The sequence below is a fragment of the Protomyctophum parallelum genome (assembly GCF_964188405.1).
Source record: "Protomyctophum parallelum genome assembly, chromosome: 9".
Lineage (NCBI taxonomy): Eukaryota > Metazoa > Chordata > Actinopteri > Myctophiformes > Myctophidae > Protomyctophum > Protomyctophum parallelum.
In genome coordinates, this window is record NC_139706.1 from 20884535 (window position 1) to 20911891 (window position 27357).

Sequence of the window (27357 nt, forward strand, 5' to 3'; positions counted from 1 at the left end):
GTCCCCCATGGCTCTACACTTGCCCCCCCCAACAAAACAAATAATAAAAAATTGTCTACCGGTACCTACAAGCTCACATGTGCATGCGCCTATGCGCATAGGTCAGCTATCGTTCCCCCCAGGATAGGGACAGTGTTTAAAGCGGTATTATGTACTTTTTTCTTTGGGAATAACATTTTATTTTGTCCAATCTGTAGGGTACAGTACATTAACACAATATAGCATTACAATTGGGGTTGGCTGCATTTGGTCTCCCTGCTCTTCCATCGAGACATTTAGATCCTGTGTCTAGGTTAGACACCTTCTGACCCAACGCAACCCCGTTTCTTTAAAATGTTTGACCCTTTGAACTGAAGGTCAAACAGTTTCTCCCCTGAGCAAGGAGGAAGGCTCTATTAGGCTCAGTGGTACAAAACAGTAAAGTTACATAGTGCAGCTTTAAGTACAACCTGAACCCTCATAATCCATGAAAAACAAACACAGTAGACGGAAGTCATTTTAAAAGCCTATCGAAGCTCTGTTTAAATTAACGACAGCAACAAAACACCACAGCCTTGGAATCGGGTTTGTTCCCCAAATGTCAACTGATATTTTTTCTTTCTAGACATGATACATTTTATATAGTTTCACTCAACTCCTGTCTTCATGACACAGGGTGGGGTGGGGGAGGGACAGTCTGTCCTTGTGGCATGTCTTCCCATAGACATAGAAAGGTAGACGCCTCCTTCGGCTCTGGAGCGTATGTGCAAAAGTGAGGCCAAGCTTCCGTGTTGGTGATTCACTAGTCTCGCACAGCCAGAAAACTATTGCGAGGGGCAACAGTCTGGCAACATGAGACTAGTGCTTCACAGAAGCACTGGTCACAAGGTATATGCGGCGTCAGAGCGGACGTTCGGGACCGACAAGTCCCGAAAAAGACACACCGTGATTGGCCAGTAGTCCCTTGAGTGGCAGCGTGGCCTTCAACACTTCCGCCCTCACGTCCTCCAATGAACTGCAGCAGCCAATGAGGCATCCATTCTTTTTTTCTATCTATCCTGCTAGTCTTCACCGGAACCGCTTTGAACCCCGCTTCTACGAAAACCCAGACAAGTAACCAGAGCCAATAAAATAAAATGGCCCTTGTGGCATCAGGAGAAAACAGGTGTTGCTGAAAAGGTGCTGTTGGCTGTTGTCAATCGAACAATGGTTCTCAAAGTGTGGTCCATGGACACCAAAGGTTCCTTGAGGGGGTTCCAAATGGACTCCAATATGTCTGTCACTCGGACTGTGTACAAATAGTCCTTTTGTACAATCTCAGTGTAATGGGGGGGGGGGGGGGGGGGGGGGGGGGTAGGTCCTTGAAATTAAAATGTTTGAGAGCCACGGCAAAATAATTCATTAAACAATGCTGTACATTCAACATACATACACACACACACAACTGTACATTCAACACAATGCAGCACATACAACACACACTTTTGGGTTCAAGTGAGAGCCGTCCGCCATCTTGTGTCTTTGTTCTGTATCCATGGCAACAACTATCAGGGAGGGTACGGACACGGCCCCCAGGCTCTGACATACAGATTAGTCCCGCCTCCGTATGGACCTCTCTGGTGCGCCGCTGCATCTGTACGGACCGGTGGAGTGTTCCAATCATATGTCAGACCAGAGGACACCCTTGCTCCCCTTCTCCACACTCACCACGTAGGTTCCCGACGGTGACCAGGACACAGAGTTGATGGCCGAGCTGGAAGACACCAAAACAACATCACAAACTGGCATTTACTGCGCTTTCTTCATTTTAGAGGCAAGGCCACTTGGCCTTTGGTGGCATTTGAGGGCACAAGGCAAATGCCAGGGCAGAAAGGCCAAATAATATTATATTTTAAAGTCGAATAAGCGGTTTTTCACAAAATAGGTCATACAGTACTTGCTTAGCCCTGGACTAATCACAGTAACTAGATTAACTTTGAGAGATGGGGAATCAAGGGTAGTTAAGAATTCAGAATCTCAACAAAAGGCACTACCGTTTTCTCCTCTGCCCGTTCCCGTCAATACATTTTTTAGACTCCTACAAATGAGACAGCGGCCCCACTTCTGGTACGTTAGAACGGTGTACTGCAGGCCAGCCCATAGAAATTCAACTGTAGTTAGCCTACTTTTAAAATAATATAAAATGAACTGAAGTGTCTTTGTCAACATATATTGACGTTTTCTCAGTAGAGGATGTATTTCACATTTAATTTACCACTTGAATGAGTTACCCAAAATGTTAACAGTGCAGAGGGGAGACGGCAGACAGGGAACCTGTCGCATTTAAGGGATGTCACTGCCTTTACAAGGCTATGAGCGCCGACTTTGAAGAGTGGAATCCTCAATAATAAATCCCGATCCCGACTGAATTTGTTCATTCATATTTTGAACATGGGCTTATATGCTCTATCTACCTCGGAGCTCCGACGGTGTGTTTTTTGTCAATTGGATAATTAACCCAGCTAAATGGAGGAGTGACATATCCTGACATTTTCAACTACCTAGTAAAGTATTAATAATTTGTCTTGTAAGATGCTTTTTGGATAATTTTCCACAAATACATAGCATATAAAACTAAACACAACAAATATATCTAGGTATTGAAAACCTCAAGGGATGTGACGTATACTGGCGTGCGACCACTTTAACTGTGCCAAAAACGTTTGGTTACGTTTTTAGCAAGCACACCCCACCTGTGCCAGAACGTAATATTGCGTTTTTTCTTTTTAAATTAACATACACGCTAATTTTATTTGTCCTTTTTCTCTGGCACCTGAACAACATTTCTGTCCAACAGGAGGCACTGATTTTAACTTGGGATTTACAATGCTAGCACTTTTGACACACTGATGGGAGTATATTCTAGTACATTGTGGGTTGTATATTGAGATGGCAGGTATGTGACATTGAAAAGGCCAAATCAAACATATGGGACACTTTATTAGAAAACAAAAAGTGAGCCAGTGAAATTGGGGTATTTTATGATGCCTCTCATAGGGATTGCATTGACAGCTGCAGTACACCGTTCTAACGGACCTGAAGTGGGGCCGCCGTCTCATTTGGGGGCGTGACATTTGTAGTCCCCGTGCGTCTCTATAGGATGGGGGAGGTGTGGGCAGGGCCCATTCCTCCATCTATTCCCCTCATCCATCAGAGAATATTATCCCCCATTGATCTATATATCCATGCATCCAATCCCTCTGTTGAGTAGTGTAGATGAAAACCGGTATCGTGTAGTATTGCGATATAGCGCATTGGTTCTTAAAATGGGGTGCGGGGACCCCTAGGGGTACTTCATGGAGTTCCAGGTGGTCCCTAGCTAAATTAGAGATAGTTATGAACCAAATGGACCCTTATGGGTCTGTAACACAGAGCGTACAAATGGAAAATTGTACACTCAGTTAAATTAAGTGATTTTACATTACAAATTCACTCAAGAAAATCACTGCTAGAGCCGTAAAAAAAACCTTGCGGACTGCGGACTAATAAATGTCGATTTGGGGTCCTTGATATGAAAAAGAACCACTGATAGTGTCGTATGGTTGTTGTGTTCACCTGTGGTTCTTGTCCAGGGTTCTGTCTACCTTCCCAGTGAGAACGTTCCACACATACAGGGTTCCATCAGCAGAACCTGCCGCCACGTAGCAGCCGTCGGGACTGATCCAGGATGAGAGAAACATACATCGGTTAGGATCAATAATTTCATGGATCAGGGAAAAATATTAGGATCAACACTTTAATGTTATTCAGAGAAACGTAAAAGGAGGGACTTTCGCTCACCTGAATGTTACTCTGGTCCAATCTGCACCACACTTAAAACCCTGCGCACTGCACACAGAGATAAAAAACTACAATCAGGTCCCTGATATGAACTACAATCAGAGGTCACTGATATGAACTACAATCAGGTCACCGATATGAACTACAATCAGGTCACTGATATAAACTACAATCAGAGGTCACTGATATAAACTACAATCAGAGGTCACTGATATGAACTACAATCAGAGGTCACTGATATAAACTACAATCAGAAGTCACTGATTTATACAGTCAAGAGGTCTCAGTATCAAGGTGAGATCATTAGCCATGCCCCGCCCAGCATCCTGATTGGTTATATGTGGGATATGTAGCAAGCCAAAGAGCCAATGGTCTGCAACTCCTGGCATTATTCACATCCTGTAAATAATGTCTGCAGCCCGTGGGTACCAGCGCTGCATCACTAGAGCATGCTGGGTAAAGAGCAGGGGCTGCTGGAGCTGTGGCAGGGATGCAGGCCTCAGACCTTTTACATAAACATCACTGACCATCTGCTGCAGGTTTAGATTCTCTCACATTCCCAACACGAAAACCAAACTGTCTGAAACTGGCTGTTCGAGGCCTCGGTTGTCGTTTTAACAACGGGCTGCTTCGGATATTAGGTCGTTATATGGTTCAGTCCACATTTCAGTAACCACTGAACAGTGGGTTAGGGTTTCACTTATAAAAATTAGTTCTGGGTCATTTTCAAGTCTGAATTTTATATTAATTTGATCAGACAAGAACCCTTCTATATAAGCCCATTTTATTCAACATCAAACTGTCATTGAAAACACAAGCTTCTGAAAATCTATAAAACAGTCTGAACATGTCTGAAGACTCTGAACCACAACAACATGTCTGTCGGAAACCTCATGTCCAAAACTGTTGCTTTTTCAGGATTCAAATTAAAAAGCGTCAAAAGTATCAATACTTGTGTGTGATGCTGTAGTATGATCAAGTAGGGCGTTGATTTACAGGGGGTCCCATCAGAGGTAGTGTCGATTGTCAAAGTGTCCTTGAGCAAGACGCTGAACCCCTTTGTGCAGGTTGGTGACTTGCATGGTTTCCTCCACCATCGGGGTGTGTGTGTGTGTGACGCACCATTTCTAAGAGGTTTCTGCTAAGGTTGGGCGATATGCAACAATTCAACCGCCCATCGTCTGACTATTCTGAATATTCGCCGATTAACGATGTATTCGTGTCATAAAAGTAAAGTGAGAACAGCTCACTGCAGGTCGCAAAAAAGCCAGATCTACAAGCTCTCAAGGCGCCGCGTCCTGCCTGTTTTTGCAGCTCCGTTCGCTAGGCGTTGAGAGCTTGTAGATCAGTCTTTTTCTGCAGCGCAGCTGCGCAGCCAGGGTAACTTGCTCCCTTGCCTCCCCGCACCGGTCAGTCGGAGGCTCGGAGCGGAGCAGCGGAGCCCACAAGCTGCTGCGGCCTGGCTGCTGCTGATCTACAAGCTCTCAAGGCATCGCGTCCTGCCTGTTTTTGCAGTGCCGTTCGCTACACGTTGAGAGCTTGTAGATCTGTCTATTTTTTCAGCGCTGGTGTCGGTGTTCGTTCACGTTGTCAATAAAAATAACTTAGATTACAGGCGGATATGAAGTTCAATCAGTGGGTTGCAGCACCAGTACACCAGTACTACACGCTAAGCTAATGCTAAGCTAAGCTCTATTATGATCCGAGGCTATACACTAACACTAGTAGACAGTTTTTTTATTCGTCCCGAGAAATCGCCTAATAAAAATATTCAGCGATTGGATTCGTATATTCGCGATTGACGATGTATTCGTATCGTCACCCAACCCTAGTTTCTGCCCGACAGCAACGATATGTTGAAAGCATGAAGAACATTTTGTTGAGGCGGTGTGAAAATGCCTTCCAACCTGAAGGTCTGTCTGATGGCGTTGGTTCTCAGGTCGATGATCTTGAGCTGGTCGTCTCTGGAGCAGCTGAGCAGCTCCGTTCTATCATGGTTCAGGTCCAGTGACGTCACCCTGCCCTGCATCTCCAGCTCTCTGACTATGCTCTCCGCTCTGCAGACACACACACACACACACACACACACACAAACACTCTCATCTTACGAAAATAGACGTACAAGCTCACAACACGTGTTGTGAGCTTGAAGATTGACCATTTTCGGTGCATGACAAGTGGTGAACTTTAATCCACGACACAACTCAACAATTTCTCAAACTCATATGGTCTTACTCACAGACACTTCCTGATTATAGAGTTCAAAGATTTTCCTTCCAACATTTATTTTTTAATGTAATTTCTTATTTTGTATTTATGATTGGACTGCTTTCACCATTAACATCTCTATGGATATTTACTAAAACGTGTTTCATTATCATTAGTCTTGCTTGCAGAGCGGACGAAACTACCAAGATTTTCACAGATAAGCTTCAAAGATATTAACCAAGCAACAAACATGACACTTTAGCTGTGTCTTCAAAGTTTTCTGAGGACGACAGGAGAGACAGGACAGCTGAGTGGGATAGAGAACTAGTATAGCAGCGCTACTCAACCCGCGGCCCGTGGGCCGCATGCGGCCCGTCCAACATGTCCGTGCGGCCCACCGGCCTGTCATGGTCATACTAATACAAAATATGTTTGTTCTGCTTTCAGTGAAGAAAGGTAATTTCTATCGTTTGTAACCACACGATGCGATCATGCGCTACTGAGCCGTTTGTTCTTCCTGCTGACAAAAAGTGGCTGTGTTGTTGTTGTCGATTTACAAGTCCACAAGCACTGCTGCAGCATGTATCCACGACGCGTTGTGCAGTTGTATATCGGCTCGCGTTCGGTAAACACCGACCGTAATGAGGAAGTGCAAACAAGTTACGGCCACGGACAGAAAGCTGCATGTTTTGTGCTTGTGCAAAGAACATCCTCCTGGCTTGTTTCGGATCTGTGAAAGTGCAATGGGAATTATCAAGTAAAAACAGCGCAACGCTTTAATTGACGAGAGACCCATGCATGCATGCATGACTGTCGGAGGCGTGGGGAAAATTCAGACTCAAGTGTCACATTAAGTAAGAAATCTCTCCCTCTTCCCATCTATCTCTCTCTCTCTCTCCCTCTATCTCTCCCCCTTGGCCCCTTCCCCCCTCCCTCTCTCTCTCTCTCTCGTCACGTAGTTGTGGCGTTAACCGTTTTAACCGTCCCCGATGTATGTCGTCTCTCTCCTGCCTCCTCTTTAACAGATGTCGCCCAAATCAAACCTGATTTATGAAACTATTCGTTTTAATTTGTAGGCAGTAATTAATTAGTAAAGAAAAGTGTGAATTAATGTCACTGGAAGATATTCATGATTCTCTGTTGCGTTTGACAGCCACTGACTGAAGCCAATCAGCCAATGACTTATTGCACTTATTACATTGTTGCACTGTTACTAATTCACATTTGGTGAATGAAGCCTGATTCTTGATTTGGAATCAAGTATGTCCAGAGAGCCTTATCATTATATCCAGAGAGCCTGAACCCATTAAGTAGGAAACGTATGTTTGTTTCCAAAACTGTAATTTATAGGTATGTTATTATTTGTACCAGTCCATGAGACTGTGATATGGCTTATTAATTTCAGTAGTATTGGCCTCTTGGTTATCTCTGATATTTGATTTATTTGCAACAGTAGTCTGTTCATGTTCTCATCACATTTTGTGAATAAAAGCCTCATTTTTGTCTCCACCAGGCCGAAGGCATGGGGAGAGAGTATGTTTTGCACTCCGTCCGTCCGTCCGTCCGTCCGTCCGTGTGTGTGTGTGTGTGTCCGTCCGTGACCAGCTAATCTCGGCCACCGTTAACACGGTCGATGCCACATTTTGCACACACACTCCCTGGATGCCAACGATGAACCTCTGCCCCAAACTTTCCAGAACGGCCTGTTATAGCGCCACCAGGAGGCCGCTTTGTGCAAAACAAGTTTTTGCACAGTACACCTACAGATTTTGTCCAAACATCGCGCAAATTGGTACACAGTCTCTCTAGAGCCATTCAACGAAACCTGTCTTTCAGATTTCTCAGACTCCATCCTGATTGGTTAAGATTGGCTTCCAAAGTTCACAGGAGTGCTCAGTTTCAAACAAAATGCTGCAAATCATGAACACATCGCGTGATTTCCGTGAAATTGTGCACCCACATTCCCACTAGGCCGAGGACGAAATGCCACATGAACAATTTCAACTCAGCCCCAGGTGGCGCTATAACTGGCCGAAAAGTGTTTTTACCTCTAACTGCACGGATCTGTGGATAACTTTGTATGCCAACTCCCTAGAGGCCAAGGAAAAACCTTTGCCTGGAATTTTTCACATCTGCTCATCCTGGTGGAGACCTGTGCCCAGAAGGGCACTTTTTCTAGTTTAACTTAATTTTATTAATAATCATTCCATGTCATGACAATACGTTTTTTCAATGAGGTTTGGCCTTTCCTAGATGGAAATGTTGTCCGTTTTCTGTGTGTTTCCTCAATTTTTAGACAACTCATAATGTGTTAGAAAATCACGGATAAAAAAATCCAATATAGGACCGACATTATTTGGACTTGCGGCCCTTGGACTTTTGGTATTTTGCTGAGTGGCCCCTGAGCCATCAAAGGTTGAGTAGCCCTGTAGTATAGGATAGACTGTAGGAGACAGACAGTCGGTAGATACAGTAGGAAAGACAGGCAAGGTCTCACCTTATGTCCCAGAAACGGATTTTCTTGTCAAAATGGCCGCTCATGACACACTGCTCAGTGCAGACGATATCGTTGCAGCTGGAACCAGCAAACACCGTCTTCATACCTGGAAAACAGACGTAACCAATCACACATATTGCCTGGACAGACATTGTACAGTGACAACAGTACCATATGGTACAGTTATAATAACCTTTTCATGTGATGAATGTGTCTCCCATCAGTTCTCTGTACCCGTTTCCTGATAGGACCTTGCCGTTTGTAATCTTTGTCTTCTCACTACATCATACATCACAATCCGTGCTCAGACAATCAGCTGTGCACAATCCATGCTCACACACAAAGCTGTGCATAGGATGGGCTAGCGCCCCTGCTCACCATCTTCAAATGTCACTTGAAAGAAACAGGCTTCTCGATTTTGATTAATCGAAAACATATTTGAAACAATAAGCAAAAAGAATAGTTGTGAAGCCAAACTTGTGACACTGTTGACCGACTGCAGAACACAAATTCTGTTAGGACTATGCCTAGCTTGCACACACACACCACAACCATTCAGTATTTTAGCTGTGACGTGAGCGCCCCCTCCTGAGATACATTCCGGGTCCTACTTTTGTGTCGCTTTTGTGTCCCCATAGAGTTATACTGTGACGCTCCGTCGGACTAAATCTGAGACGAAAACAACCACGAAAGTCTCATTTTACCGCTTTCCTCGCAACAACAAAGCTGCGCTGCTCTCCAAAATCTGGCTGTGACAGGCCGTCTGCCCCGCACCACATGGAATACCATCGCCATTTTATTTTATTGTGTCAACTAAATCCTCATTAATGCAAACTAGATTCAACATACTCAAGCCTGCACACATTCTAAATATGCCCCCGAAATATTTTACCGAGCAAATGGACCTGTTGCCACCTTCAATAATAATGATAATAATAGTCTTTGTCTCCACATCATATAATTTTGTTGTCATGGACACTTGTACAAAACATTAATAATTCTACTCGAGTTGGAAGCATTAAGACCCATTTGAACCCTCAATGGCTTCCTTTCTGAAAAATAACATCATTGTAAAAAGATTCACGCGTCTAGATAGTCTATTTACAAGGAGATGCGGACGGGAGCTGGTGACACTTGGACCCGGACGTAACGTAGCACTACAAAATGACCTCAGACTTAAATACTGAATGGAAGCTGCAGGACTTCGTTTACACTTCAAATACTTGGTCCCCCAGGGGTTTATCTAACCTGACGCTGCCAGATGAGGGCGGTATTGGGTAACCATGTTCCCCAACACAGCACTCATCTGGGATCTCTCAGGCAGTTGAGCTGACAAAAATCCGTTCCGTACCGGACCAATCAGCGTGAGCTAAGGGCGGTATATGTGCGAAACCGGACGTGAAGCTATATAGACACGTCAATATGATTGGTTGTGTTTGCACGCCCACACGGTGATAGACAGACGGTCCCATCCAATCATCTACCAAGTATCTTGAAAAAAAGGAACAGCCCCGTCATCAAATTTGCTTCCGTGATCCCAGATCCCAATAAGCTGTGAAACAAATTTGTGTAGCAAGCTTCTTGGATCTGGCAGCGTCAGGTTAGGGTTTATCCCCCTTGGCCATTTTTACAGAATGTTAACCATCATAACATGCCCAGAAGAATATAGGGATGCTATGGTTAATTTGATTAAGAAACTTAAATGCACAGTGAACAATGCAAACATCACGTACAGACTTTGCTGCGGAGGTCCCATAGTTTGAGCGTCCTGTCGTAGCTCCCGGAGACGATGCGAGCGTTGTCCAATAGGAAACGAGCCGAGAGGACCTTCCCACTGTGACCCGTCAGCGTGTGCTGGAGGGGACACACGTATACACACACACACACCCTTTGACTTTTTTATTAATTTCGAGGTCAGGCCTAAATGGGTTAAATAAGCATTGCAGCATAGCTTTAATGTGTTATCCTATGAATCATTTGTGTTCATTTTAACTATAATCAGAAGGGATGTGGTGGGGGTCCCAGGAGGTCCCCAGCTAAATGATTGATTTAGAACCAAATGGACCCACATCAACCCATTTGTGACTGACTCTGAGGGGGGGGGGGGGGGGTGTCCCTCAAATTTAAATAGATTTAACAGATTTAAACTATAATGAGAGGTCACTGATATGAACTACAATCAGAGGTCACTGATATGAACTACAATCAGAGGTCACTGATATGAACTACAATCAGAGGTCACTGATATGAACTACAATCAGAGGTCACTGATATGAACTACAATCAGAGGTCACTGATTTATACAGTCAAGAGGTCTCAGTATCAAGGTGAGATCATTAGCCATGCCCCGCCCAGCATCCTGATTGGTTATATGTGGGATATGTAGCAAGCCAAAGAGCCAATGGTCTGCAACTCCTGGAATTATTCACATCCTGTAAATAATGTCTGCAGCCCCTGGGTACCAGCGCTGCATCACTAGGGCATGCTGGGTAAAGAGCAGGGGCTGCTGGAGCTGTGGCAGGGATGCAGGCCTCAGACCTTTTACATAAACATCACTGACCATCTGCTGCAGGTTTAGATTCCCTCACATTCCCAACACGAAAACCAAACGGTCTGAAACTGGCTGTTCAAGGCCTCACTTGGGCTGCTTCGGATATTAGGTAGTTATATGGTTCCATCCACATTTCAGTAACCACTGAAAGGTGGGTTAGGGTTTCACTTTTAAAATGAGTTCTGGGGTCATTTTAAAGTATACTCTGACATTTTATGTGCCCCGCACAGTAGCTTGATTCAATATGAATTTGCTCAGACAAGAACCCTTCTATATAAGCCCATTTTATTCATCAAACCGTCATTGAAAACAAGCTTCTGCTCGTGGCGACTGATATCTCCTAATTAATGCATGGTCTTCACTCTTCAGGGATTTGATGCATGGACTTACAGGACTCCTTGATGCATCATTAACTAGAACTAAGATGAGAGAACATATTACTCCAGTTTTGGCATAAAAATTATTTTACTTGTCTATAAAGCTCTCAATGGTCTCCCACATTCCTACCTACATGACTGCCTGCCTAAATATGTCCCAAACCGCCCCCTAAGGTCTTCCACTGCTGGCCTGCTCGCTTTGTCTAAAAAAATGGCAACTAAAAAATACGGGGAAGCAGCTTTTTGCTTCTACGGGCCGTCGGCATGGAACAAGCTCCCACTGTACCTTCGTCAGGCAGCCTCTGTAGACATTTTTAAAGCTCAGCTCAAGACCCACTTCTACAACATTGCTTTTAATTGATCATTTATTTTTTATTTTTTTGTTATTCATGTCCTCACTGTATTGCATTACTGCTTGTTTTTTTAAATGTCGTTGCCTTGCTTTTCTTTTATTCTCCATTGTTCTGTAAAGCACTTTAAGCTGCATTTCATGTCATGAAAGGTGCTATACAAATAAAGTTTTATTATTATTATCATTACATTCTGTATATTAAAATAATGGGTGCACATAAAAGACAGATAGGAAAATTACACCACTAACGGAACTAAACAAATGTTTTAAAATAATGCATTCGCTTACACAAGTGCGTGTGTCACTCTGCTAGAGCAGCACAGTCACTTTGTATACACAGCGAGTTAAGACCCCATCCCTAGTTTGTACAATGACGTTTAATCGGTTTACAACAGGAATGCATTATAAAAGGTTTATTCAGGTGTGACAGTTATTTTAGTTATCATCTAGTGATCCAAGTTAACAATGAGTGTGTTCAGCGTTTCATTTGTACTCACCCTCAGCCTGAAGTCATCTACAGTCCAGATACGACTGGCAAAGTCATTAGAGGCTGCCAGCAGGTACGTACCCTGTCAGGAAAAGTCAAACACATTGTGACTCAACACCGCATCCAACTTACACTTTATATCCCTGTCGGTCATCCTAATGGATACAGACACGTCCTTCATAACAGCCAATGTATCAACTTACAGCGCTGTCAAACTCGATGCTGGTGATTCCAGCATTGCTGCCCGTCAGAGATCCTTTGGGTTCACAGCGACCTGCACGCATACACACACACACACACACAGAACATACACAAGTAAGACGCGGGAAGCGAACGCAGCTGTGTGTGTGTGTGTGTGTGTGTGTGTGTGTGTGTGTGTGTGTGTGTGTGTGCTACAGCTGCACCCTCTGGTGGCGGGCGGGCGGGTGGTGTCACAGCGGGACAGACACACAGACACACACACACACACATGATCTGCAGGGTCTCATAGTTAGTGCTCACTGCATTCGCAACCAACAGTCAAAACAATGTGAGTGAAAAGACCCTTCAAAATCAAACTGGAGACATGAGTTTAAAGTGACAGCACAATGTAAAGGTTCAACAAATGTCCATGAGAAGCTAAGCTGAATGGTGCTTTTTACAGTGTTGAAGGTCTCAGCTTGAAAACTTGAGATCATCTCCCCAAGCCCGCTCCCCCACAACCCGATACTCCTTGCCGATTGGTTGTGTTGGATGTCAGTCATCACTGAGCCAGTGATGACCTCTTAACTGTCTCACACTGTGATGTCACATCCCCCGGATGTCAGCAGCCCCCTGGGACCAGCACTGCACCACTAGAGAATGCTGGGTAAAGAGAGCAGGGGCTGCTGGGAGCCAGAGGGGGGGGGGGGGGGGGGGGAGACACACGGCAAAGGCCGTCTGGACTCTGGATCGGGAGTCGAACCCACGGCACGCCGCCAGGCACATCAGGAGCCTAGGTGTGCACATTATCAAATCAAAACATTAACCGATGGTTTACATTATCGTTCATTGACCAATTGATGAGCGTTGACGTACACAGCTACGTACGTCCTTCCAGATAATGTAGGCTTTTGCTTGCGATAATCAACGGTTTATTAGAACAATTAGGTACCGATGAGCAAAAGTGCAGAATGTAATAGTTTAATTTGAAATGGATATTAAATTTATTGTTAACATCCCTAGTCTTTCTGGATAGCTCTCAGTCTGTCTCAACGCCAAGGAGGTTCTTTATGGAACACATCGAGTTCTTGTCTGTACTCGCTGGCCTTGTGGGAAAGATGGCCTTGTGGGAAAGAGTGACTGCTCTGAGACTGGGAATACAATTAAAAATAATACTCAATGAGTATAATCACAGCCCAGGCGGTGGCGTAACCGTGTGGGCACCCGACTAGTAATCCAGTCGCAGTGTGCCGCGGGTTCGACTCCCGAGCCCAACACGGCCTTTACTGCATGTCTTCCCCCATCTCTCTCCCGTTTCCTGTCAGCCTACTGTCTGTCCCTTCAAAAAAAATAAAAAATGAGTATAATCACATGCCCAAAATTGGGATGCCAGCGTAAAAGTTGCTACACTGTTTTCAAAGGTCATTTTGTGCCATTGAGCAGCATAATGTCTACACTAAAAGGGTTGGTGCCTTTTCTTGGTGAGAAACCACACATACCAAATAACTTGGTGTCGCTCAGCTCAATTAACACGTCTATTTTGTGTGGTGCAACAACTCTTATAGACAGCTATGTGTGTCCCTGAGTCTGTCTGTCCAAGCACGAAAATAGCGTTCACCACCAAGTGTCACTGTTGCACAGCCTAACAGGGAGGAGGGCTTGTACAGCACAGTACAGTACCACTCACTTCAGACGGGTCTGATTTTTGTATAGCTCATTACCCTTTTTCCCCTCCAATTTAGTCAATATATGCCAATTGATTCCTCCCCACACATCTGTCTGTTGTATCCTACTGATCAGTGAGGAGCCCCCACTGGGAGGACATGGCACCTGTACTCCTGTCGCCCAACAGGTGCTGTCCCAGCCCATAGGAATACATGCAGTGACAATTATCACCTTCCCCAGTCACTGCCCGGCTACCCCCATAATACTCAGAGTTACAGACCCGTACAGGGCCATTTGGAACCCACTCAAGGACACTTGAGACCCGAGACCCACTGGTGTAGCAGAGTGTTTCCAGTGAGCCAACATACACAATAGCAGCACCCTGACTCTGTTTGATCAGAATGGAACAGAGCCTTCATTAGTATCAGCAGTAACACCTAAGAAGGTAAGGAAGGGGCCATGTTCTTTCCAAAATATTCATATTAGCCATTGTGTTCCTATAGAAATCCAGACGCACCACAGTGGATTCAAAGTAACAACCTCTGTGGTGGTGGGCAGACACTTGACTTTACCACAGTGAGCACCCCTCAATGAAGACATTTGCTTCAACTTTGACACAATAAGTGAGGACAGCATCCTGTGATGAGGCGTTTTGTAGATTGGCTACCTTGCACCACCTCCCACAGTTTGACCCGCCTGTCCATCCCGCCGGTTGCCAGGAGACGGGAGTTTGGGCTGAACCGCACTGCATTCACCTCTCCATCGTGGGCTTCCTGGGGACGGACACACACACACGACTGAATACCGATTCTATAAACCTATGAAAAGCATATTTTCTTTTTTTGTTCGGTCTCAGATTGAAAACTTGGGATCATATTCCCTAAGCCCCTCGCACACACCGCCCGACACTCCTTGCCGATTGGTTGTGTTGGATGTCAGTCATCACTTGGATCCAGTGGGGTCTCTTAACTGTCTCACACTGTGATGTCACATCCCGTTATGTCAGCAGCCCCTGGGTACCAGCACTGCACAACTAGAGCATGCTGGGTAAAGAGAGCAGGGGCTGCTGGGAGCCAGAGGCAGGTGGGAGGGGATTTTGTGGGTAATCAGACCTTTTACTGTTCATCACTGACCTTACAGGTGCATGTTTTTTGAGGTGCGATAGCCCCTCCTATGTCCAGATTTGGCTTATTTTGGTTAAATATTCCTAGCAGTAAAATTAAACAAGTTAAAAGACAGGGAACGGGGGTACTTACAAACACGTGCAGGGCGGTGGAGGGGAGGCGGACGTCTGCACAGCCTCCCGACGGCGTCTCCGCGCTTTCTGGCGACGTGCTGAACGAGTTGGCCCCTCGCCGGCTGCAGAGACGGACGGATAGCACAACATTCATTCCCACACATGGAACATGTGTGGGGACAGCTAGTAACGACTTTAACATGATTATTGAATCCATTTCATTCTGTGCAGCTTCTGGGCTCGGGAATCAAACGTCAGTCTGCATCAGAGCCTATATAATTGTACTCGCCAAAACCACTCTGTCATCAGTTCCCAAACGCTATTTTTACAATAGAACTGTGGAAGTGTTAGTTTCCCATTAAGTCATCTTGCTCCATGTTTTTTTTTTGTTCAGTAAAAAGAAAAACATATTTTCTATCGACTCGCTTTGTTGACTGCCATCGGCTCCCATTTTTGCACCTCATGTCTGAATTAATGTACATAAAGTTTCGTTACAGTTTAATTCCCCCACCCCCCCAATCTTCTTTTCCCCTGAAAACTGAGCTGGCACAAAACACCTGCATACTTGTGATTTGACAATAAAGTTGATTGTGGCCAATGTTTATCCATTTAATAAATCTGATTTATGATCATTTAAACAAGTGTGTTATGTTTTTTGTTTGTAATGATGCGTTTCCCCAGGCACAATAAGGGGAATGCATAACAAAAAGATCAGTTCATGTTATTCAGCTCATATCTGCATCAATATGAGCCTACCTGTACCAAAGTTTGTCGATTGCGTTTTATTGTTAAAACCTGGGGGTAAAGGAGTTAAATGTATGTAGTGTAGGCGGGTTAGTGAATGTCCACTGCAACATGTCAGAAATTAAATAATATTCTGTTAAGTTTTAATACACTGGCTTTAAGTCCTGTAAAATATGCATAACTATATGATATCATTAATATCAACATAGGTATTTGGTGACATTTGATTGTGTCCATATTAATATTATTAATATGGCCAAGCCCTACTCTTACAATGAATCTATCTTGCTACCATCTGCTATATCGTCTCTATCACGTGGAAACCTCATATGTCCAAAACAATTACTTTTTAGGATTCAAATTCAAGAGAAAAACAAATAGCAGATCTACAAGCTCAATTTTGTAGCTTGTGGATCTGCTACTTTTGATGCTTTGTGTGACGCTGTAGTATGATCAAGTAGGGCCGTTAATTTACGAAGGGGGGAAAAAATATGGAGATAAGAGGTTTGTGCCCGACAGAAACGATATGTCTAGTGGAGTTATATATGGCCTAGTATTTCCTCACACAGACATGTTCACCTGTAGTGTGGTGGGACGAGTCCAGGCTGAACACAATCTGACACGCTGCAGACAGACAGGTAGGTAGACAGACGGATAGAAAGTCAGACAGGTGCACAGACAGATTGGACAGACGGTGAGAAAACAGTTTGACTTACATACCCAAACATGTTGGAGATGGAGTCTAGTAGGCCGCTGGGAGGAGTCTGAGACATCCGTTTACTAAATAAAAACACCACAAAACGGTCAGCATATCGAGTCCATAGAGTGCCTCCATTTCAAAACCTGGTCAATGTGGCACATTTTACCTGGGGTTCTTTTGTCAGACGTCTGCACCTTGCAGCCATTTTGTTTTGAACATTTTCCAGCTTTGTGGACTAAAATGTTAAGACTGAAACAGGTACACACCGTCTATATGAACATAGCACTGAACTCAATGCACAGTTGAAAAGCAGGAAGTTGAGATATGCCTTAACTCGGGTAGCATCAACTAGGCCGGGGTGTCAACACTCTCCACAGGAAAATAAACCAAGAACTTAAATCAGTATGACGAGAAGAGATCAAATGACAAGGCGCCAATAAGAATGAATGAATACACATCTATGGCGGACATGGTATATCTTGACAGTTTGATACAGTATGCATGGACCCCCATTTGATACGCATCTTTATCTCTGGGATCCTAATCTAACTCAGAGTACAAATGGAACCATTTGGATTCTGTATACTGTGAGTTACAGACCTGTAGGGATCACTTGGAACCCCCTAGGGGTCAATGAACGCCACATAGAAGTTAAGAACGAGTGAGTGATTAGACTCAAAGTGATCCATATCCTGACCTGGAGGTTCTGCTGAGAGGTCTGTTGGGCGACGCCTCCCCTGTTGGTTTCCCACCGTCTTCTGCCAGGACCTCGATGTCATCGTCCCTGAGGACAGGAAACAAGTGGCATCACAATTTAGACATTTAGCAGACGCCCCTAATTCAGAGCGATTTACAGTAAGCAAGAACAAAAACATAGTAATACGAATCATACGTAAACTAAGAACACAACAGTGGATTATCTATATACGTAATGAAACTATGCATATATACTATAGTGCTATCCAAGTTACATAACCATCCAATATACATCACCACCAGAACCTTACACTAATCATTTTCAAATCTTATAACTTTTTTTAATAACTGGAACACAACCAATATATTCATTTAAACCTTTAATGGTTATCAATTAAAACTATTATACACTTAAAGATTTAAGTGAATCAATTTGATTAAAGATTATACACCTTAAAGAAGTATTGGTCAAAACATCAGGAAAGGTTGGTCTATGCCTCCCAAAAATCGGGATGACTCAATAATCTGATGTCAGTCAGTAATACTTTGAACCACTGTTAACCATAGAAAAATCTGGACTCACTGGTCGATGGGCAGAGGTTCTTTGGCAGCATCAGCAAGATCCTTCTGAAGTTTGGCTTGTCTGCGTCTGAAGTAGCACAATAACAGCATTCTCTCATTTATATATATATACAGTATATATGTATATTTACAACTTAAGGTACCGTTTCATGTCAAGGACCACCCACACGGACACCCACAAACACACACACAGACACAGACACACGACTGAACACAGATTCTATAAAACCTATGAAAAGCATATTTTCATTCATGGTTTTTGGTCTCAGATTGAAAACTTGGGATCATATTCCCTAAGCCCCTCGCACACACCGCCCGACACTCCTTGCCGATTGGTTGTGTTGGATGTCAGTCATCACTCGGATCCAGTGGGGTCTCTTAACTGTCTCACACTGTGATGTCACATCCCGTTATGTCAGCAGCCCCCCGGGACCAGCACTGCACCACTAGAGCATGCTGGGTAAAGAGAGCAGGGGCTGCTGGGAGCCAGAGGCAGGTGGGAGGGGATTTTGTGGGTAATCAGACCTTTTACAGTTCATCACCGACCTTACAGGTGCACGTTTTTTTAGGTGCCACCCATTTTTTTATGTGACATGCGTGCGTAGTACCTGGTGTCCTTCTCGTTCTCAGCGTTCAGTTTGTTGGCTTCCTGGGCCTTCTCGGCCATCCACCTGGACACCAGCTCCTGGTTGTCATCCGTCGTTCTCCTCAGCTTCTCCTCCAGGGCGCTGAAGGTGATCTGGAGGGCGTCATATTCATCCTTCAGGGTCTGGTTGGCTCGCTCCAGGTCCTGAATAAACATGACATTGTCATGACATATCTTTTGGTGTTTTACCCCTTCCTGACGGGAGCCCCTTTTGGGATTCTTGTTGCCATGTACAGTATTAGCACATAACATTTTTGTAATTAATCTTTTGGTATGCCGTAAATTATAGTTACCTGAAGGCAATTCCTCAATTCTTTACATTCTCCTTCTAGACTAGCAATCTGCTGCTGGTACTCCAACATCCTAAACACACAGACAGACATAATTTAAAATTGCAATGACAATAATGATGCATGCGTTTTTTTTATTATACAATACTGTACTTCACACAACTCTTTCAAGTAAATGCTGTATGAGTGGCGTGTGTGTGTATGCACCAGGGGGGCAGTCAGCCAGATATTTCGTGAAGCCTCATTTGAAATCGGTAGTTCATATAATGGCCTGTTGTGGCGCTGGACCGGACCCAAAAAGCCCCATAGCTCCATAGAGGCCCATGTATTTTGGCCCAACTTCACCTAGACTGTATTACCTTAATAAACATGGTCATGAATACTTTCTTCTTCCAGTCACTAGTTTAAAGTCTCATTTCTAATGTCATATTATTCTTTTGGGAAAATTATGGTCCCATTAATTAAAAAAATGACCATAAAGAAAAAAAAAACCATCGCGTATGTTCTGAGGGGCGTGGCTACCATTACAGTCTATGATCGGGATTCCCCTCCCACTCGAGTCAAAATAAAAACCAACGGAGAAGAAGGGGGGAAGTCCCGCCTCGTTGTCTGGGCAGCCAATGACCAGCTGGTATACAAAACGGAGCCAGCCAATGGCCAGCTGGTACCAAAGATGGCGACTTACATCAGGAATTAGCATATTATTACAGGCTTCATTTTACGTTCATGTTAGACCCGGGGAACGCTTTGTCCATATTTTTTACAGTCTATGGTATGCACACTGCTGTTCACACATGGTTATGCTACAACAGTGGTTCTCAACCAGTGGTCCGGGGACCACCGGTGGTCCTTGAGGGGGTTCCAGGTGGTCCCCAGCTAAATGGAGAGTTCGTAACCAAATGGACATTTATAGATCTTTAACTCTCGAGTGTAAAATGAAACAAACGGACTAGTGATGGGAGATTAATCGGCAAACACTTCGGTATCGACCGATATTGGCCTTAAACCAATACATCGGTAATATAATAAAATCAGTATTAGCAATGTTTTATTTTATAATAATTATGTTGAAAAATACATAAAAAAACGCCTTTTGTGATGATGAAGGCTGAAAATTATATCAGTGTTCTCTAGGGAAGCGGATGGGAAGGATTGGGAAGAGAGTTGTGAGAGAAAATATAAAAACAAATCAAACTTGCATATGATGCCATGCTCATGCTCTTTGAATAAAGTTTTTTTTTTTTAATTAAGAGTCAACATTTCAATAGAGCGTCGCAGTCCTGCCCCCTCGAGAGACCCGGAAAAGAAATCGCCGTTCATTTTCCTCATAGGCATTTCTTAAAGTATTTATTTAAAGACGGTTACGCCGCGGACAAAGCCAACTCGGATCGTGACAAATCATGACAATGAACACAATATTTTGGGCCGATCAAATCATTAGAAAGAAGAAAATAAAGGCAGGAGACAACACTACTCGTTTTGTTTTTCTTCTTATAAATTATTTGATCGGCCCAAAACATTGTGTTCATTGTCATGATTTGTCACAATCCGAGTTAGCTTTGTCTGCGGCGTAACCGTCTTTAAATAAATACTTTAAGAAATGCCTATGGGAAAAATGCATTGGGATTTATTTCCTGGGCCACTCGGGGGAGGGACTGCGACGCTCTATAACGGTGCATCCCTAGAATAAATCCCTAGAATAAAGAGGCATAGCTTTTTTCAAATTCAGTGTTTATAAGCCTAAAACTCATCAAATGGTGGTCCGTCTCAAATGCAGAATATATAGTGGGCCTTGAACAGTGTTGATTATAATACCGAAACAGGTTCTTTCCGACAACATATTTCTTACAGTGGAGTACAAGGCCAATATGGCAGCAACATTGACTTACAGTATGATGAAGTGGCCAATGTGTAAATGTATATTTGGTCTACAGTGTATAATACAGTGTGATTGTGCATGTCAGCCTGTGTGTGTGCTTGCGTACTAACTTGGCTTCATTGCTCTGGATCTCCTTGTCCTTCAGTTGGATTTGGTTGTTGAGCTCTATTACACTGGATGCCAACTGGAACACAGGGACATCAAACATTAACACCTCCTCATGCTTCATCATGTAAACATAGAACACCTCATCTGACTGGCAAAATGTGCCAGGAGGTGCGAGTGGCTATTACATGTTTAGGTATTCCGAGCTTAACTCCACAAAATAATGTGGAAACGTTCCTTTTAACACCACAGATTGGCAGTGGTCCAAGTGCAATAGAGGACAACGCACGGCTGAGAGCACTGACGCTATACAAGGTTTACAGTTGAATTGCTCTTAAAGCTACTGCATGAACACCATAAAACACAACATATGTTGCAATACACCAGCTTGATAATGCTGTACTATACGACACAGACAGACACACAGAAAGAGACAAATCTGACCTCTCCTCTTTTCTTGTGCAACTCGGTCAGTTCCTCTTGATGTTTAATTCTCATCTGTGACATTTCCTGCTGCAGAAGCTCGTTCCTGCCAGGGTCTGACCCCACACTAGTGTACACACACACACACACACACACACACACAGAGGATGTTGCGCGACCAAAGGAAATAAAGGCTTTGTACTGACCAGGACAGGCATGACTTGGCAGGACAAGCACGGTCAATAATTTCTGGTATTTGCAACTTGTATAGAGTTGTAAGCTAGATTGAAAAACGTTACAATGACTGACATTTCCATAACGAGCACATTGCATTTGCTTTAAAGTATCCGGCTGGGTGGGGATGAGTGAAGGACAGTAATTTTAACCCATTAAGACCTGAGGCTGATTTTACAAATGCCTTCTAAAGTAGTTCTCAAACGTTTGTGCCAAGGACCACGAGAATCATATGCATTTGACGGTAGGGATGTGTAAATGTGTCCAAAATGAAAATCGATTTGTATAATTCAATATTAACGATTAATCGATTAATCGTTTTGGGGGGGGGGATTTTTTTTTAATAAAAAAATTAAAAAAAATCATTTTTTTTTTTTTTTAATGAACCCTACAAATAAAAAAAATCTTCCCCCCAAGGGGTACCTAAGTCAAAAAAGTTTGGGAACCCCTGATGTAGTTGATTAACAATAATTGTAACTCTTGAGAGTTAATAAGGGTCCATTTGGTTACTAACTCCTTTTAAATGAGGACCACTGGTGGTCCCTGGACCACTGTTGATCCAATTGATCACCATAGCAACCCCAGCCTAGGCCTGATTAGGTAAATTCCCAACACCTGCTAAATCCTCCAAACCTGTATCTTGATTGGAATCAATCTCCACTCACACTCCTCTCAGTCATGCAGCTACACAGGCCTATAGCCCTGTCCTGTTTGGATGACAATATTGCCTTTCCAACCGATTTTCATTTAAAAAAAAACAGAAAAAAAAAAAGAAGAAAAAGAAAAAAAGATTATAGATTATTAATTTTCATAATCGATTTCGGGTCCTATCAACGATAATCGATTAATCGATTAATCGGACCCATCCCTATTTGACGGTAGATCCCCCAATTTTTCAAAAACTTTCATGTACAAGTACGCAGCACAATAAGTGATAAGCTGTGAGCCATAGATATTTAAAATAGGTCTATGCTGTTATTTTAATTTCACAAGACAACTCTCACGTGGAATATAATAGATTCCATTCAAATGCCTCCACAATTTTATAATTACTCTGACGTCCTGGAGACAGACTGCCGTCTGCTGTTCAAGTTTCCAGCCATGTGATCGTTCTACACATTACTTCACTTTAACAACCAGAATGCAATCACAGCAATATTCCATGCCACTTCTCATTCATTGTAATAGAGCGTCGCAGTCCCTCCCCCTTTCAGAGTGGCCCAGGAAATGAAATGCAATGCATTTCTCATAAAGGATTTTCTTTAAGTATTTATTTAACGGTTAAGCCGCGGACAAAGCCAACTCGGATCGTGACAAATCATGACAATGAACACAATGTTTTGGGCTGATCAAATAATTTATAAGAAGAAAAACAAAACAAATAGTGTTGTCTCCTGCCTTTATTTTCTTCTTTCTAATGATTTGATCAGCCCAAAATATTGTGTTCATTGTCATGATTTGTCACGATCCGAGTTGGCTTTGTCCGCGGCGTAACCGTCTTTGAATGAATACTTAAAGAAAATCCTATGGGAGAAATGCATTGCATTTCATTTCCGGGGCCACTCGTCGTTCTGTAGTAGACTTGTTTTTAATACATGTATTCATTGTGCATTCATTGGGTCCATGAGCCGAGTCACCATACACTACAGGGCTGGGAGTAGGATGGTGGGAAATGTACCGTCTAGCTTCATAGTACCAGGTTCAACAAGTCAATGAAGATCAGATTAATCCATTTAGGCATTTAGAAGACTTTTAGGCATTTAGAAGACTCTTAATCCAGAGAGATTTACAGTAAACCGGGTAAACACGTGGCAATACATCAAAAGCATAGATGGTCATCTGGGATTATAGGCAATGGATGAAAAGGGGTCAGCCTGTTGAATGCCTTCCTAAGTTCCTACAATCTATTTTCATGCAGTGAGGTAAACCAAGAATCACCAGTCTACTCTAAACAGTCAAAAAATACAAATACAAAATAAGCTGTACATTTAAACTAGTTAACTCCAATACCAGGTCAACAAATTAACCTGGCTACTATCAACATAACATGCTATCCAAATTGTTATTTTAACCTTTGTATAAGCCTGCAAGGTCATCAAGACTACGGCAAGTGCTACTATGGGCCAAATAAATTGGCGTCTAAAGAGGCAAGTCTTCAGATTACAGTGGAAAATTGGCAGTGAACCTGCAGTTCTAACTGCAATGGGAGTTTGATGAATCTGCAGTTCTAACTGCAATGGGAGTTTGATGAATCTGCAGTTCTAACTGGAATGGGAGTTTGTTCCATTCATACATTTAAAAGTGTTCTTCACCTTAATGTTGCTGAAACAGTTACTTGAGAACAGACCAGCGACCGTCGGTGAAAGACTCTCTTGGCTTCATTTTGACCGCTCATTTCTACATAGGAGAATGAGTGGCTTCGATAGGAGCCTCCGTCGATGAGCAATTTGTCGGAATCAGGTCAAAACTTTCATTAATATATAAATTTTTAAACAGGAACAGTTAAATAATCCAAGGTTAACATCTTGTAGTTATCAAGACAGCCAAAGGGGAGGCCCAAAGATTTAGTAACGACTAAATGTTTTGCCTTACTAAAGTAAGTCTCTTGCGGAGCTCTAACAAACCAGTGTGTAGATGTTTCTTCTCCCTTTTTTATGACTCATCACTGACTGGATGAGAAACCAACCAGGTTTGCTTTTATTTGAGGAGTTTCACAAGCCAAGCACATTTGCATTGATCTGTATCAATTATATTAAGCCCAGTGCATTTTACAACATTGCAACATTGCAGCGATTGACAATTGTTGGTGCATGCTCCATGGTAATTGCTCCTAGTGCGCAACCAAGCACAAATCACCCTCCCATCTTCTACAACCAAAATGAAAACCAAAAGGTAATGAGTTTAAAGTGCTCATGACTATGCTCCAAAACAAGGAAGTGACCAGTACCATTGCATCAGCAAAGCTTGAATCAAAACCTAAAGTCAGTGAATGATCAGTGAAGATGACAGACCCTTCTAGAGTGGTTCTACTCTTACCTGGTTTCATGTCCCCTCTGGGCGTCATATTTATCTGTCTGGTAGCGCTCTGACAAAACAGTCTGGAGGTCCGACTTCTCCAACAGACGGTTGTCTGTAGAAACAACACACGTAAAAATGAATGAATGCATTGAAATGTAGTGATGCCAAGTCATAAATTGTGGACAACTGTTCAAGTTTTCCTTCCAAACAGACTGACACCAGCTGATTTCACTGATTGAGATCAGCTGATTTCAGTGATTAAAGCTGGATTTGGGTTGGAAACGCCCCTTTTGACAATCATGGGGGCATTCCCAGTCACTTAGCGATATGAAGATACACACTGAAGCCTGACACTTTAAGCAACAATTCAAGTAAGGTTTCCTTCTCAGCCAAGCTTAAACTCTAGCATAAAATGATCCATTACTCGGCCAAATGGCAGACCATGCTGCAGTGATGCACTCCCTGCAAAACGACATTACGGTACGTCCAAATGTTGGCAAGAAACCATATGCACTGCCAGAACATTATCTCACCGACCGGTCTTTCCTACACCGTCTCCTTCTTTCATGGCCTACTAGCTGTCTCTCATACAATGTCGTACACGTGTCCCTCTCGACTTTCCTACGGTCTGTCTTTCCGTTAGTTGCACTCTCTACAGGTTGTCTTATTGTCCATCTCTCTTACACAGTCTCCCTATCAGCTGTCCTACTGTCTCAACTAATAATGATCTATCCGATTACACCTCAGGTAGTTAACTAGCAATACTCGATTGTAGAAAGGAGGAAAGAATAATCACAGTTGTGGCGCTTTAGGAAGGAACATGTGCAGGTAAATCAGGAGTGGAATTATGCTCCAGTTCTAGAATAGACCAGTGTGTGTTAAGGCCTATTCATAGTCTGGACTTTCGGTGGCGAGGTGACCACCGCGCCGGTGGTGAGCTGACCACCGGAGATGAAATAACGTTGAGCGGTGGTGACTGGTGAGTAAAAACAGAGAGAAGGGCTGTAGCGGTGGTTTGCTTTTCACCGCGGCTCGTGACGTCATGTTGTAGCTCTGTGTCACCTAACCACCAAAAATCCAGACTATGTATGAGCCTTAAGTAGGCAAAACCAAAGTAACGATGACATGGAGTTAGCTTGTTGTGTGAGATATACGAACATTGGTGGATAATTTCTTCAAAGGCGTGTCGCTGAACTCTGTCTCTCTGTTTCAGCTGCTCAGCAATATGTCTTTTCCAAGTACATTCCACACGCCGCTCCATGGCCACCTAATGAAAAACATGCAACAGCATAACATGTGATAACCCACTATATAAAAACACCCCCCGTGCAAATTCTAAATATGAACCGATTTCTCCACAGTTCATTGGACATGGAACTGAAACGTTAGATGTTGAAACATGTCATGGTTTGTGTCATTTTGTTTAGTAATAATAAATAATCTGTTTTCAACCTCAGTTTATCAATCTCAGGAAAATAGTGTCATTGTGGACAACATTAGAACACAATATATACACATACGCCAAGGAAATTAGCCTTGGATCAAGACTATCATAGATGTACTTTATCGAGTCCGACTTTTACTTTATATCTATCTATCTCGTCTCTGTCCAGTGTCCACAATACACTTTGGCATTGGCAACTACTAGTGTGCGGCTATACATTTTTTCCTAGGATAGATATATAGCCTACACTACAACAAAATTTGCCTTGCGCGAATCTGCCGGTGGAAAAAATAAACTGCCTAAGGTAGTTTATTGTAGCTGGCTCGTTTATATGTACGGTAGATGTCTTTATTGGCTCTGGGCCCCAGAGCCATATAGTAAGACAGCTACATATAACGATCCTGCTTTTCCACTATGGACTCGCAACGTAGTTCTGTGGCACGGTATTCATCTGCCATAGTAGAAGACTGCTCATCCTAAAGAGTTTCACGCCTATTGCACGTGTATCGACATTGATTCGTTCACGCTACACTTGTTTGTCTCTCTCAATACCGAGAGATCGCAGTCTATAACATCACCACATTTACTACGGTGACTTTTGCCGACAAGAACGTGTCTACACAAACAAGCCGTCCTTGTCAGCAGGCGAGACCGTCGTAGTAACGAATCAGCAAGTATAGGCTTAATTAGCAGTGTTTGTTTACTATTTGGCTACTGACAAACACAGGCGAAAACAACACGAGCCGTGACTTGACATGCTACGTTAACCTAGCATGCTAAAGCTAAAGTCGCAACGCCCCAAAGAGAGAATAAAGAATAAACACCTTCCAACTCACACCATCTAAACAAAGTGTTCTCGCGCTGCTATGCTGTAAGTATGACCACCACGTCTTATTGGAGAGAAGTGTGTAGAATAAAAGTCAGTAAAGCTTCTGTTTTATCCAACATCAGATCCTTCTGTTGCCTGATTCGACTTCACGTCCATTTTGGCTCAAATGGTACACTTCCGGGAATGTCGCAGAACAACTACGTCATGTGTTATTTGCATATAGGTTCGTCACGTGGGCGGGGCGATACTCATCGTCCAATGAGCGAGCCACAACAAAGGCCACGTGGGTGTGCGTAATTTAAAATGTGAAACCGCGCTTGATTGATCGATTGAACATTTTATTTCACAGTAGTAAAAAATAATAGTATGCACTATGCAAAAAATAGTATGCACTATGCAGAATGGGTACAGTACA

General features: G+C 43.3%; 1 protein-coding gene across 3 annotated transcripts; it reads right to left on the bottom strand.

The window, feature by feature from the left end:
- Positions 1-27104, bottom strand: atg16l1 (ATG16 autophagy related 16-like 1). 3 transcript variants are annotated; one of them, XM_083772706.1, is made up of 21 exons: positions 26950-27104; positions 25828-25936; positions 24688-24781; positions 21439-21544; positions 21000-21073; positions 19014-19083; positions 18683-18864; positions 18076-18141; positions 17494-17580; positions 16817-16876; positions 16676-16720; positions 15372-15474; positions 14783-14888; positions 12474-12544; positions 12281-12352; positions 10237-10357; positions 8504-8609; positions 5706-5855; positions 3799-3846; positions 3574-3675; positions 1-1732 (listed from the first exon to the last, which is right to left on the bottom strand). In XM_083772706.1, exons 2-21 carry the CDS (start codon positions 25928-25930, stop codon positions 1639-1641), a joined length of 1860 nt encoding a protein of 619 aa, XP_083628832.1. In that variant the 5' UTR covers positions 25931-25936; positions 26950-27104; the 3' UTR covers positions 1-1638. The 3 variants fall into 3 exon arrangements, with proteins under 3 accessions (XP_083628832.1, XP_083628831.1, XP_083628833.1); XM_083772705.1 differs by having other exon boundaries at positions 26938-27104; XM_083772707.1 differs by lacking the exon at positions 16676-16720 and having other exon boundaries at positions 26938-27104.
- Between the last annotated feature and the right edge of the window lie 253 nt (positions 27105-27357).

Bases quoted from the DNA above. Each gene is read 5' to 3' on its own strand.
- atg16l1 (XM_083772706.1), bottom strand. From the start codon at position 25,930: ATGGAGCGGCGTGTGGAATGTACTTGGAAAAGACATATTGCTGAGCAG. The intron at 21,074-21,438 runs GTCAGATTTGTC...CCTGTGTTCCAG, and splicing joins TGCACAAGAAAAGAGGAGAG to TTGGCATCCAGTGTAATAGA. The intron at 14,889-15,371 runs GTAAGTACCCCC...GTCCGTCCCCAG, and splicing joins CCACCGCCCTGCACGTGTTT to GAAGCCCACGATGGAGAGGT.